The sequence below is a fragment of the Protopterus annectens genome, chromosome 10.part0 (genome assembly GCF_019279795.1).
Source record: "Protopterus annectens isolate FY-2018-M chromosome 10.part0, PAN1.0, whole genome shotgun sequence".
Taxonomy (NCBI): domain Eukaryota; kingdom Metazoa; phylum Chordata; order Ceratodontiformes; family Protopteridae; genus Protopterus; species Protopterus annectens.
Genome location: NC_056744.1, coordinates 299,879,784 through 299,895,442, shown reverse-complemented (window position 1 = coordinate 299,895,442; position 15,659 = coordinate 299,879,784). Strand labels below are relative to the sequence as shown.

General features: G+C 39.5%; 1 protein-coding gene across 1 annotated transcript in view; it reads left to right on the top strand.

Moving 5' to 3' along the window:
• TRIM65 (tripartite motif containing 65) overlaps positions 1 to 15,659 on the top strand; it is a 442,474-nt gene that overhangs the window by 96,843 nt on the left and 329,972 nt on the right. The window contains exon 2 of the mRNA XM_044085173.1: positions 7,988 to 8,083. Coding sequence (XP_043941108.1) covers positions 7,988 to 8,083 — 96 coding nt within the window. The remainder of the gene's footprint in view (positions 1 to 7,987; positions 8,084 to 15,659) is intronic.

The window sequence follows — 15,659 nt, the reverse complement described above, 5'->3', positions numbered from 1 at the left end:
GTACAGTTGTGTACACTTACCATGAATGTAGATGTTCGAGTGTATTCACTATTGCAGTCCTGGTTTCCCTCCCTCCATCCCCCTTCTCTCTCTCTCTCTCTCTCTTCCTCACACCTTGCAGGGATTCCTTTTTTTGGTATTTACTTTCTACTGATGGTGTTCTTCCACCATAACTAGCTACCTATTTTTGGGGGGCTCCTGACAGTTCGGGCAAGAAAAACTGATGTAATGGCATCAGCTGCCTGATTTTATACCACTGATGACTTGACATCAGTCCTGGAGTGACAGCAACTGACACAGAAATACTAAGCCTCTGGTATTCAGGCTGACTGAGGGTTACCCCTGGCAGGATAACCCAAATGTGATGACTGCAACAGTGAATACACTTGAACATCTACATTTATGGTAAGTGTACACAACTGTAATGTCCATAGCTGTCCATTTCTTATACAGCAAAAGCTGTGCATTTGTACAGAATTTGGAGGTGAATTTGGATACTCAAACCCCAGAGAGAGAGGGGTGAGGACAACAGAAATGTGTTGTCAAGCCAATTGGACCAGATTATGTGTCCAGTGGACATGTGTGCAAAATGGACAGCTATGTATGGGGCGATATTTTTTTTTTTGGGACAGATGCCCTTTTCTTTTTTTTTTTAAGGTGAAAGTGGGATGTTGGGGAAGGATTGTAGGTATGTCTGGGGAGGTAGGTTGGGTAGAGAGACAGACAAGACAGGGGTGGTATATGACACATGAGGGGGTAAACACATTTGACGGGGAGGGTGGCTGGGAATCCGAAGCCCATGGGCCCCCATATGGTTACAGTGGGACTGGATCCCCACCCATGGGCAGTCACCACTGCACCTTCACTGCCCCAAAGGTGGCTGTGCTGGGGGCTGGACTCGAGGTGTGCCAGGTGGCCCTCAAAGTGGCGCAGCTGTTGTCTGAACTCAGATCAAAGGGTCCTGCACACCAAATCCCGGACCTGACTGTGGGTGTCAGCCTCCTGTTCATGCCTGCTCCTGGGGGGGGCAGGCCTCATCCTCTGCGATTATTCCACTCAAAGGTGGTGCAGGTCCAGCAGATGAGGGAGATCCGGTTGGGTCCCAATGTGCTGGGGCCTGGTGCCACAGCTAGATGAGGTGGGACAGGTCGATCCTCTGGGGAAGGCCTTCCCAAATGTGCTATGGTGTTGAGGTTTTACAAAATATGTTGGTTAGTCATGAATAACACATTTCAAGATTAGTTATAACAGCATGCATGGGTGTTATAATTAACCCCATAAAACAGATTTGAAGCAGTTGCATAGCAAACAGAACACATGCATAAGTGAAACAACAGTATGTATCATAATGACATGCTAGTAACATTGATGGTAACAGGCCATCAACAATTGTATTTGAACAAGGTATGTTAACATGCAAGCAATCAAACATATTAACAGTAATATAACACAAGTCCCAACATTAGGGTTGTAGAACAACATACTCATAGTATATGAGTAACTATTATTGATGCAGATGAGGGGTGGGGAAGAGACAAAAAGTCCATTGACAACTGTTTATGCTTCTATTTTCCACAACAGTACTGCTCAGTACTCTATGGGTCTGCCCTCACTTTACATCTACCTATGCCCATAGCTTCTGTAATACAAACATACCTATTAAACTTCCAGCCAGAAATGGTGTGAGGCAAACTGTGACAACTCTGGGTACATGACTAGAGGAGACTCATACATGTCAGGGTTACATGTCTGGCACAGGAGGGGTACCCTGAACTGCTGTTATGTGAGTGTGCTACTGTCATACATCAACTGGTTTCCTATCTGTGTCCAGGATTATTTGCAGCAGTGACCACTAGCCATGACAGCATGGCACTTGAGAGGCATGTATCGGGAACATACCTCTCAACCTCATAGAACATGACATGTGGACAAAGCCATACATAAGAGTGGGACAAAGGCCCATAAATGTGGGCAATTTTTAGATGTTGCTCTTACAAACTTAGAACGTTGATATAATAACGGGTTTTGCATTTGTATGGCTTTTCTGATGGATATGACGTCTAACACTTGTATGTCCAGCATTATTTTCTAACTTCCGTCTATAATTCTTTGCCACTGATTTGCCATGACACCACTACTTTATGTAAAACGAACCAAATATCTGAGACAAATAATTGGACATTCAGTGAATATCTGTACAATTGAGAGGTATAAGTCAGGAAGAGTGCATATTGTATGTACCTACCCTGCTGTTGTTTGCAGGCATGTGGTGGGACAGTTGAGCAGTTGTACACAGTTTATTAGTATACCCTTCATACAGCTACTGTCAACATTTACTTACCTATAAAACCTGTGGGGAAAAATATCTGTTAACACTACCTGATTGTTTTTACATTTATTCCTGATTCCTGTTTGTTTGTGCAAAATTGATAACTAAGCTATTTCTTATCACACTAAGCTACTGGGGACCTGCTGCTTCTTGTTTTACTGGTTTCTGCCCAATAGTCTCTTGGTTAAACAGTCTGAACTTGTAATCTTGTGATGCATGCATGACAGATAGTTATTGTACTGTGCATTACTCATTTGGATTACTACAATCTGGGTAGCAAAGGTTAACACAAGGCAATGTTGCCTGGAACACACTTTGATACTTTCCATATTACTATTCAGGGTTCAGAGCTTAGTGCAGTATATATTTCACATTTTATTTCTGTCTCATTTTACAGCTACACCATCTACAGTTTCTCCTAACAGTTTGTTCACAGATGCACCTCAGTTAATGTATGCTGTCACAGCCATATTTGCTGTGTAGAATATGTATACATTCTATTATATGTCTATAACAACATACCAGAATAAACACAACAGTTTTTTAACAGCCTTTATTTTACTTCAATATTCGTCAGTCAAACTTTTTTATTTATTCAGTTTACACAGTAACAGTATACCTACTAACAGTAAGCAATGTACTCCTTCTTAGCTATTTTAACAATATACTGCAACACAGATTTGTACTCACCAGCCTATTGGCACAGCCTCAGCAGTCTGTGACCATAGGCTTCGATGTTCACAGCCCTCTCTGCTGTAGCTGTAGTAGAAAAAAAATACATTATGCATACCTGTCTATCACATTCTCAGGCTAGTATTTGCTACAAACTACTTGATAGTGATACTTACACACTACTGAAGCATTCCGGGCCCGTCCATCTTGGATCCACTGGTCCAAGTGCGCCCCCTTCCTATGCTTTAGGTCAGCATAGTGGTGCCATACCTGCTCACCATTCCGGGGATGCTAGTAGCATTGGTGAGGTCATGTGTGAGATGGTCCCAGGTCTCTGCTTTGTATTGGGAGCCCTGGTACTGGCTCTGCAGCAGTCTCTCCTCATGTTTTTTTACTAGGAGTCCAGCCATGACCCTAGACTCCTGAATGCTCCAGCATTGCACCCGAAAGGGCACTCCATTTCCAACGCCAGCCATTGTATCTGCACAGATGGACTATAACAGATTATGGCTGTATTCCCACCTGCACCATTTAAATAGTGTGATATTCCTGCCCTTTGCTATCATTGGACCATTTTGAAAAGGTGAAGCTCTGCTAAGACGTGTGCAAACCCACTGAGCTGGTTTTAACATTGCTTAATGAAAAAGTTGTTGAGCAATGTTTAACAGTGTGCAAATCCACTTAGCTGAGCTACCTGCTGCTTAGCATTCATGTCTTAGCAATGGTTATACCTGCCAAGCATAGCTGAGCATTGTTAACCATTGCTCACTTTTCATTTCTTAAATATATTAGAACACTGACTTCAGTTATTAAGTGTATGACTTACTTTACATTAAACCCCTCTATGTGCTTTCCTTATATTGGCAAGGGATGTTACTATACTGTATGGGATACTTGTGTATACATGACTGGTTTCACATGTTATATGCACTCACACTTCCATTTTACACCAGCTACATTACCCTGGTTGACAAAAAACAGTTACTACATAATTTCAGTTTAAAAAAATAATTTTAACACTGCTTTCCCATATAAAATGAACTTTCATGTCTTGGTACTCGAACCATGAACCCATACATATAAAGCTGGGATTCCAACCACTACACTATCTCAGCTTGAGAATTTCAGCTGTATATTTGTATTTATCTCATATGGGTTGTTTAAGCTATGGTAAGTGGAGAGCCGTAACGCGCACACCCGAATAGCTATGCTTAAACATTCCTTAGCCTAGAAAAAAATATATTATCATTATATTATTATGTTATATAGTGAATATTGTGGTGTTCTGACAAGTCATTGAGGACAGCAGTCAGGAAATAATAGTGTACATTTGGCTTTCAGGCTTCTCTCCTTCAGAGGTTCATGCTAATACGTATCCTGTTTTCTATCAATTTTCTAGGTTTGTGAGGGAAATATTTCAGACGTGTCCCTATTTTTAGTGTTTTGTTCCTCCATTATTTGTGCTTTTGTCCACATGGACTGCTGTTAGGGAATATTGGCATACATTTGCTTTCAGATTTCTATCCTTTGGTAATTCATGCTAATGCATGACCTGTTTTCTATCAACTTTCTAAGTTTGTGTGGGCAAGATGTATGATGTGTCCCTTTTCAGGGCTTTATTCCCCCATTATTTGTGCATTTGTACACATTTCTTGCTTTAGCAGGTTGCGAGGTGTCATATGGCATTTTTAAAATGCAGGGGGTGTGTCACAGAACCTATCACACACCCCCTGCATTGCTTTCCTGCTGCTGCTGTATGTATTTCAATGTCCGCGGACACTGAAATAATCATTTATTTCATTTCAGTGTTCGTGGACATTGAAATACTTGCATAATATTAGAGAAATTCTCTAATATTATGCCAGATCATATTTGAAAGTGCCGTACGGCACTTGCTGAGTGCAGGGGGCGTGTTCAATGTCCGTGCACTACTTGAACATGCCCCCTGCACTCATTCATGGTTCGTGTCCATGTAGGTTAAACAGCAGCATGCCTTCATGAATATGCAAGGCGTGCTGCTGTGCTACACGGACACGAACCACTCCTTGCAGGATTAGCACTGTCCCTGCATGGAGTTTATTGAATCCCAGGGAATGATTTTCTCATGTAAAAGGGCTTTCCATGCAGTATTGTCGAGAATTCCCACTTCCAATATTTTAGATTTTATTTTACTGCATTGACCTGAAAAAATGACACTTAATTTGTAATATACCATAGTCTATTTCATTTTCTTTAGATTTTTGAACAGGGTAGAGCACTGATATGAACAGTCCTATTTCAGGCTCAATACAAAGATAAGCACAGCATTCAAGAAGTAAACAAGCACAAGAAAACAAGCCCTTCACTGAGTAATACATGCATAATGCAAGTGAAAAACAGTGCATTTTATGTATTACATGAAATGCTACAGTTATAGTCCAAATTAAAAAAAAAGAAAACTTTGCTAAGCACCTTCCTGATATAAGAAATGTGCTTAAAATGTTTTGTTAACCCTCTCTTAGCACTGCTTAGCTCTAGTCTCTCACTAGAGCATAACTGCAGTCAGTGCTGGTCATCAAAAACAACAGCGAGAAGATGAAAATGGCATTAAAAGACGTTAGATACTTTACTATCACACATGCAAAAGTGTGGCAGATCAAAGTATCTAAAGGGAACTTATCTTCTAGCCATTGTGTTTGTGGCTATGCTAAGTGTTTTACAGCTTTCAAAGTTGTTAAATACTTTGCACACCTACACTTTTGTTCCTCTAACCGCTAGTACTTTTATATTTTGAGCACATAAACTGGATATGATCAGAGACCAGGCCATAATCCTCTAAATAACACATTAGAAGATTTAAAGACTATGTTTTTATTAGGTGCTACTAGACATATGCAAAAACTGAGTACATTAAATGCATTGCAAGTTTTAAAAATGTGAGGTGATGATAAATAAAGGAGGAAAGAAAAATATGAAAGAGCTGTTAGAGTGGTTATGCTGAATGTTGAAAGTAGTAGGGCATTTTGAGTGATGCGCTTATGAATATTTGAGGGATGAGCATATCTGTTTGCTAATTTGCAAAGAAAACAAATATCATCTGACTGCATAAGTAGACATACATAACTTTGATTTTGGAAAATGTCTTTGTGTGTTTAAGTGCTTGCATTTTTTTTCTTCCATTTGTTGAACAGGAAGATGTTCTGTCTATGTGGCAAGAGAGAGGAAGTGGCGCATTCTACTGGTGGTCATATGCAGTGTGTCAAAGTTCTTTTTAGATGCAAAAGATATTATTGCAAATCTGTACCCTACCTGTGGCTCTAAGATTTCTTTCCAAATTCCTTTTCTGCCTGCACAAAACAAAAAGTGTGAGGATTTTCCAGACCCAGAGGTGACTTTTTTGGATTTTAGCTCTAGTTTGTTTGATATGCAACTGGCAGTTTAGTGCTTGATCCAACCATGGGTCCAAGTATTTGATGCATAACAGTATGCTGCCATATATAATTGTGTGTTGTGTGTGTGTGTGTATTTATATGTATGTATGTATATATATATATATATATATATATATATATATATATATATATATATATATAAAACAGAATATGAAGTGGAGGAAGCTACAGTAATGAATAATGGATAACCCTAGAGAGAATTGTAGAATCATTTGCCTGCCATGGGACTTATTCCATGAATTTGGAGTTCTATTTTTCAGAGCCGGTGGTCCACAGGATGGAATGCTTTGGTAGGATCAATAAAATATTTCATGTGAGATGATCACCATATTTGCTTGTCATCTGTTAATGTCTAAAAGTCTGTATCTGTAGTAAAGTCAGACCAGAAGTCATGCTGTTTTCTGGAGAGAAGCTCTTGGGATTTAATGTAATTGAAAAGCTGAGAAAAAGTGATGTGTTTAAGAAACCTGCCCAATGTTAGAAGGAGGGAGATTGGTCTGAAATTAGAGAAGGAGAGAGAGAGAGTTTGGTCTGGAAAATTTTGGAATAGGATTAATGATTGCATTCTTACAAATTGTGTGAATATATTTTGGCAGGCTGTGTTCAAGGGAATAGATAATATACTCTGACCATGCTTTGGCAAACCAGGGATATAAGCTGTTATCACTTTTATCACTTGGAAGTCTGTCTTTTAGAATTTTATTTAAACTTGCTTTAATTTCTCTTACAATGATTGCTTTAAAGTAAGAAGAGGATGGAATACTGTACTCTGGAGGAGATGTGTAAGGGAAGGCACTGTTAGGAAAACTGGAGTGAAGAGAACACGTTTAATTCTTTTAGGAAATTCACGGGATGATTGCTGTCTTTTGTAGAGGTGTTGCTGTACTTGGCTTGGAAGTTGGGCTACTGTGTGTCCCTCTACCAATAAGCTGGTTTACTTGTTTCAAGATTTATTCAGGTGATTGAATAGAGTGCCTTGGAAGTTTTGAAGGTAAGTAGCATTACGTCTCCTGACTGGATTTGTAACTGGGGTGGGGTGAAAGTGGCAGCTGCCCTGTGCACCGGTTCTTAGTTGATGTGATGGGCAGTTAGTGATGGGGTGCTAGTGCAGTAGCAGCATTTTTATACGAAGCCCAGTGTGATAAGGTGACGTCTTTAATGAATGCTGATACTGAATTTGCAGTGCTTAACGTATGAACAGCTTGCGTTTGGTACATTTTAGAGTTTTTTTATCTCCAACTTTGGGTTGATAGGTGTGCCAGAACAGTTAACCACCCAATGTACCAGATGACTTAGCTACAAGTTTATACCCAATGCCAGATTTGTAGATTAGTAAGACTGGAGAATGTTTATTTAAACTCATTCACATTTTTCTCCATAGACTCCTGGCTTTATCTGTAAGTTTTAATAATATCTTTAGCTCTTTAGTCATCCATGTGGACTGATTTGGTTGGCAGAGACAAATTACTTGTGGAAAGTGCATTTTATAAACTGTTGCATTGTACTTATCAAGCATTTTTATAATATTTATAAGCAACATGTTATTTTCTTGCAGGTGAAACTCACCAGTACCCTTACAAAATATTCACAGCAGATTGTAGAGTTTGAGAAGGATATGCAGCTGCAACATGAGCAAAAAGACTCATTTAAGGTGAGGATAACTGATAACTGATGAAAAGCTCCTCTGTCTGTTATATGACAACAGCAATGTTCATATGCACTTTTGTCACAGAGCTCCCTGTCAGTACTGTAAGCCTTGGCACTCAGAAAATTAACTTTGAGTCCTACGAAAAATAATAATAATAAAAAAAAAAAACAGCAAATTCAGAAACTAGAAACTTACCTGCACCTTGCTTCTTATCTTTCTTTATATTATATCTATATATATATATATATATATATATATATATATATATATGGGTCTACCTGAAAACGTCGAAATCGCAGAACGTCGACAACAAGAACACCGACACCGGAAGATCGACAATGGAGAAGACCAACAGTTGAGAATCCTGATGCTGAGAACAACGACTGTTAAGGTAAGTGTGCGATAGGGATGGATGTTAGGGTCAGGGTGTGGGTAAGGTAAGTGTGTGATAGTGACGGACGCTAGGGTAGGGTGCGGGTCAGGTATGTGTGCGATAGTGATGGAGTTAAGGTTTACAGGCGGGTTAAGTGAATTAGGGTTAGGGTGTGGGTAAGGTAAGTGTGTGATAGTGATGGACTTGAGGGTTAGGGGTGGATTAAGTGAGTTAGGGTTAGGGTGTGGGTAACGTGAGTGTGCGATAGTGAGGGACTTAAGGTTAGGGTGTGGTTAAGGTAAGTGTGCGATAGTGAGGGATTTAGGGTTAGGGTGCGGGTAAGGTAAGTCTGCGATAGTGACGGACCTTAGGTTAAGGTTTGGGTTAAGGTTAGTGCATAGATAGTTGTGTATGTAAGGTTTAGTGTAGGTTTGTAAGGTTTTTGGTGTGCTTGTGTTGTGTGTGTGTTTTTTTGGAAAGGTATTTGTTTTGTTGATTGTCAGGATTTTGGTTTGTCGGGCATGTGAAGTTTCATGTTTTTGAACTTTTTTTTTTTTTTTTTTTGTGTCAGTTATTTCGTTGTCTGTTTTGGCGTGTCAGTGTTATCAGGTAGACCCATATATATATATATATATATATATATATATATATATATATATATATATACGTAAACTCAAATATTACAGTACCTCAGAGAAGTGGGCTTCACGAAGATATCATAATTTTGGAGTTGCTATATATTCCCCCAGTATTTCTAAAAATGTCACTACTTCAAATGTCACACTTAAAAATCCTTGGCTTTTAACAGACACCCCAGTCTTAGTCAGTAGTGCTAACTATTCTTTTATGTATGGCCTCTCTTATCAGTTACTTTGTGGGGTGCAGTTTGAGGGTCCCTCCTATGCTAACTTTACTGACTGTGGGCTCTTCACTACTGCTGCTGCTCATGCTTCCTCTCTGCTTGTCTACCCTTTTTCTGAGTTTTTCTTTCCCAGAGGCACAATTTTACATTTTTTAAACAGAAGCTGGCATACTTTAGAGCATTCCTTCATTTTTGCTAAATCCCTTTTCTCTTTTCTATACTGTTTTCTGTGTTACATATCTTTATGGCACTGGCAGGCAGTACAGTTTTCCTTAAAGCCCTTCTGCAGTATCATAAATAAACTGGGCCCATCAGTGACCATGTTGATACCCTAGTAGTAACCATAGTTCTCCTGCATCCTGTTGTCTAGTTAGTGTTTTGCCTATTCCACCTACACAGAACCCACTGCAAAGCCTTCTCATTCAAACAGTTTTTGAGGTACTATGTCACAAGATTTGGTTATATGCAAACAAACTGTTTCCACAACACTTTCACTTATACTGTGCTGATTGCCCATTTAAAGAATGTATTAGATTTGCCTATTGTCATTTTCAGTTTATAAAGCCATACCGCCTTTTTTGTTATTGTTGCCACTTTTTCATATCCTCGAAGTTTGACATTTCTTGCTGAAACACAGGGCCAGATTCCAAAATAGTTGCTCTCAATGTAAGTCTGTCGTGATCCCAAAATACCTGCTGTCAGTGTAGGTGACTTACTTCAGTGTAACGCTTATTATAAACAGGCTTACACTGGGGGGAAGATTCTAAAAGACCTGCTCTCAGTGTGTCTTTTCTGTTTTGTAGGACAGATCTTACCCTTATCCAATGTAGAAGATTAATGTTCATATTATTATCAAAAGAAAGACTTGCCGTTATAGGTGTTTTTGTTATTTTTTTGTTATAATAAGTTTTTTAATCAAGCATAGTTGTCTTCAAATATTAGGGTAAACGTAATCTATTTTAGCTAAAACATTTGCTAATTATACAATAACCCATGGATGGGTGTGTGTAATGCTGGATTTACCCACAGTTGGTGTGGTCGCCTAAGTGACCAAACAAAGGGAACTGTGGGTAAATCCAGCATTGTCCACACCCAGCTGTGGGTTATTGCTATTATACAATGACATTATTTAAGAAAAAAATACTTTTCTTAAATAATGTAATTATATAATGACTCTGTGCTACCCTTCTGCAGGTATCCTGGGGCATTTCTGATGTACTGTGTATGCGTAAGGGTCATGTTCCCATGCTTAAGCAGTACATCAGTGCTGTGCAGAGGTAGCAATGGAGAAAGGAAGATCTCTGTTGCTTTTTAAGTATCTCGCTATATTAAATGAGTTTAAAATAGCGAGATATCTTTAAAAAAAACAACCGAGAAAGGAAGATCTCCGTTGCTTTTTTTAAGCTATCTTGCTATGTTAAACTCATTTAAGATAGCAAGATCAAAGCAACGGAGATCTTCCTTTCTCCATTGCTTCCCCTAGACAAGAAAAATAAATCAAGGTATATACTAACAGAAAAAGTCCGGGAGATCAGACCTTTTTCAGTTAGTATATTCTCGGATTTACAATGGGCACGCTGGTTGGGCTGGCCAATCAGTGTGCTCGTTTTTGAATGTTTAGGGCAGTCATTGTATAATTCATGTGTTACAGGACAGAATTATCCAGATCAGGGCTGCCTTGTGTAAACTGAGAGACAGTACATGCCCAGGTTCAGAACGTAAGACTTAAGTACACTTCACTGGTATCTATGACACTGAACACCAAAGTGCTGATACTGAAAATACATAAAGCATATTATCTTGAAAAATACTGAATACAGCACTATTTAACACTAAAGGATTGCAAATGGTTGCATACAATGCTGGTGCATTAATGATAGTATCACTAACACAAACATTTCAATCCATGTTTGTGCCGAAAAGAAAGCCCCTGGCACTTTATTATTCTCACTCCAAGGTCTCTCACCCTTGCTGATTTGTGTTAATAATTCTGCTCAGGCAAGTCAGCCTCAGGAATTCGTCTGCTATCCAGTTTTAAACAAATCATCCTTGTGATTAGTACAGTACTAACTTTCAGAAGACTCTTGGTATTCTACTAGTCTTCAAAGTTATGCAACCTTGGAATGAGGATGATTGAATAACATAACTGTCCTTTGAGGTTCTGAGTCTATTTAATTCATATTTTTCTGCTTTAGGTATTTTCAATATTCTAGTTGTCAGCGATGTGTCTTTCATTCATGTATGACAAACCGACTGGCTGTTTTGAGTTTTTGCATCAGCTGGCTTCTAGAGTTTCCAGAATGTTTTCCTTCAAAACTGATTACAGTATTTTACTGTAGTAAAAGTCAGATGACAGGACAAAAGTCACAAGATCACACATACAAGCTTGATTTCTGAAGCAGTACCTGCCTTGTATGAGCTGATAAAAAAGTTGCAGTTAACTGTATTACCAGTTCTCCTTTCTGTTTGATGAGGATACTGGTATGAATCCCATTAAATTTGTTGTTCTACTTTCCTTATGTTTTTGGAATTCTTCATGAGCTCTTTCTTCTCTGCTGCAACTACCTTTGGTGGATACTCCTTCTGTTCTATGATGCATACTGAATTAAACCATTTCATTTTCTCCTTTCCTTTTTCTGTACTCCAGCCATTTCATTTAGCTTTCTTTCTCTCCCTGTGTTTTCCTTTGCTTTGTTTTATTTCTGTATTTTTTTACCAAGGATTACTTACTCAGGTGGATGGATATCTTTTCCAAAGTGAGATTTTCTGAATTATTTGCAGTGCTTCCTTCTGCTTTCATTTGCATGCATGTTTCCACATATCCTGTCCACTGTAGTGAAATTACATGCTGTTAATGGAAGTGCAGGTCATACGTTTCCCCTTTTACCAGTTATGGCACTTTCCTTCTGATGTGGATGAGACAACATAAATTTCTACATTCAGACCTTTCCATGCTGAGCCCTCTAGCAACTGAGATATTATACAAGTTTGCGCCATCTGGGGCAAATTAGGGCTTTAGCACTCTAAGCCATGGGGCTGATTGTCTTCCTAGTTTTGAGTAGTATTGCAGAAATATTTTAGCTTAATACATCTGTTTGCAATATGCATGCCGCATTTTAAACACCATTTTCAAGTGATACTAAGAACATGCACTATGGATACAAGTCTAAGATCTTACATATGCAGTATTTTAAACCTTTAGAAGTATATATCATGTTGACAAAAGGAAGTTAATGTTAAGCATAGGAATCATTTATGTGGTATCATTTTGGACTGTGTATAATTTAAAGGCTGATAGGGTGATCGATTTTTTTGGGCTGAGATGATCATGATTAAGGATGTATCTGACTAATTAGTTTCTTTCGCCCTTGCCGTTAAAGTATTTTTTTTTTCAATCACTGCAGCAACAAACCTGCCCTGTTGCAACCACATTTACACTCAGTGGCAGCAAGAGTTCACCTCTAATGCTTGCTTTCTACAGTGCTGCACTCTATAACTGTATAGTGTTTGGATTCTACCGGCATTTTGTTATGCTTACCCAAATATGTGAAGTTGGGCACAGTAGTGCCTGCAATCATTTTTACATTTCTTCTTTTCCATTTATTTTCTCTTGATCTTCTAAAGCTGCCCAAATTACTTATAATCCTAGCATGTTATACAGAGCAGGTCTAGCAGTTTACAATTTCGTTTATTTCATATTTTTCATACATCCACTCTGCCTCTAATTTACTGTTGCCTTGTTGAAAGCATGCTGAATTCATTCTGTAGCCCCATAATTTATTCAGTTAAGATGGAAATCAGCATTATGTATTAAAGGATAGAAAGATCAATATATTATTATTTGGGGGCTGGTTGCTTATAAACATACAGCTACAGTCATCCCACTCCACAAGGGGGATTCACCTTGAATCCTGGGAACTACCGTTCCATCAGTCTGACGAGCCTGATCTGCAAGGCTATGGAACGTATTATCATGGAACTTATAAACAAAGATATTGGCAACCTTCAAACACTGGACCCCCACCCAGTTTGGTTTCGTGAAGGGCCTATCATGTCTCCTGAACCTGAATGACTTCTTTGAATCAGTCTTCAGAGCCGTGGACAAGGGTAAGGCAGTCCATACAGCCTATCTGGACCTCGCCAAGGCCTTTGACATCATCCCCTACTCTGGAATCATAGATAAACTTACTAAGCTGGGGATTGATCCCCATGTCATTCAATGGGTTGCCAACTGACTTACTGACAGAACCCACACTGTAAAAGTAGCCGACTCCAAATCCAGCTCCAGACAAGTGACAAATGGAGTGCCTCAGGGTTCGGTTCTGGGACCACTCTTGTTTGGCATCTACTTCTCCAAGGTACAAGCGAACACTAAGGGTCTCTGGGTAACAAAATTGGCAGATGACGCAAACTGGGAGCCATTATTGAATCCCCAAATGAGGTGGATATCCTACAAAAAGGCCTTTACAGAAACAGATGCTTGGTGCTAGAGAAGTGTATAGTTATCCCCTCTGGGAAAAACCATGTACCCATGAATTACCACATAAATGGCAGTACACTTGTTGTGTTTTTCGGCTTTTCCCGGTTAGGGGTCGCCATAGCGGAACTCTGGTCCGCTAATGATTGGTAGTTGATTTTTACATGCCGAGTTACCAGCCCTGATGCACAACCTTCAACGAAGGTACACCCATTCGCGCATGTCTTTACGTAGAAGACGCTCTAGCTGAGAATCGAACCGGACAGCGTCTTACTGTGAGGTGACAATGCTACTGCAGCACCACCACCGCAGTACACTAAACACCAAAAATATGATGAGACCTGGGAACACAGGTGGACAGTGGTCTCACCTTCGTTAACCATGTCGCCACAACAATTAGGAAATCCTTCTATGTGGCACACCTCATCACTAAGGGCTTTTCATCCAGAAAAAAAAAAGAGGTCGTTGTCCCACCATACTCATCCCTCATGAGACCCATCATTGAGTACAACCCCCCATTTGGTATGTACCTCACAAGACATCTGCAGCAACTGGAAAGGCTGCAAAGTACCTCACTAAAAGAATCACAGGTCTAAAGAAGATGCCCTATGCTGACTGACTAAAAACCTCTAGCTATACTCTGTCGCATATTGACTTCTCAGAGGCGATCTCTGCTTAACATACAAGGCCATGTCAAACTCAGAGCTGTTGCACATGCTACACTTAAAGAAATCCCAATCCCTCAGAGCCACATGCTCCAGGGACTAAAAACTTGTCACCACAATGAACAAGACATGCTGGATAGATAGGTTCCTGACCCAGAGATTGCCCATACTCTGAAAAAGACTGCCCATACATGTCAAGCAAAGTGCCTCCTTAGCCCTCTTCAAAAAAAATGGATGGGAGATAGGAAATTTATCCCAGAGTACACATCAGTTGCTCTGCTAGACGGGTCCAGGGAAGTAATATTCTGATAGAAAAAACAGGGAATTATTATGGCTAGGCTTGTATAGACCCTAGGGCCAATAGCCTAGTACCAACCTATGAACCTGTAGCTGTTCTGGTAAAATGTCTTGATGGAGCAGAGCATTATTTTATATAGTCATAAAACCACACACAATATGTATGCATTCTTTGTTTAATAGTCTAGCATTAACTATAGATGTCTGTACTCTTGTGGATGTCTCAGTAGTTTTCATTTTGCAGTGTGGATATAATCAGACTGGTATGTACAGTGCTGAGGTTGGTCAGTTTTACCTAGAATATAGGGTATATTGCTGCAAAGTGCTATTCATATATTTAGAGTTAAAGGTGCAAATTGCTTGTCACTGGGGAACAGGCAATGGCCTGTGTTAAAATGTGCTTCTTTACCTTTTGTTCCCACCACTGGAATGACAGGTTAGAGAAACAGCCATTCGTGGAGTACATGTTAAGATCATTAATGGCTTTCATTCAGAGGAGACGAGAGAGTTGGTCATTGGCATGATTAGAAAAAAAAATGAAGATTTTTTTTTTTTTTTGCCAAGTAGCCTGCCTCTCCTGTGTTTTTGTTTGAAGCTTTTGCTGAAATAGCTGCATCACACTGCCAGTACTGATGTTGGATAACAATTATTCCTAGGTGGCTGGTGATCTGATTATAGCATAAGACAGGAGGGATGTTGTGATACAATATGTTCTGTCAGGTTCTGGCAATAGTTAAATTTATTAGTAACCACATCCGAGTTCTAGTGCAGTTCTGGAGAATAGGGGCTTCAGAAAATGTTGGGGGGAGTATCACTGAAACTTTTGCCTAGAGCTGTATTTATCCCAAGACTGGCACTGTTTGCAGGGAAATTTAATATGTATTTGTCCTTAGAATCGAATCAGT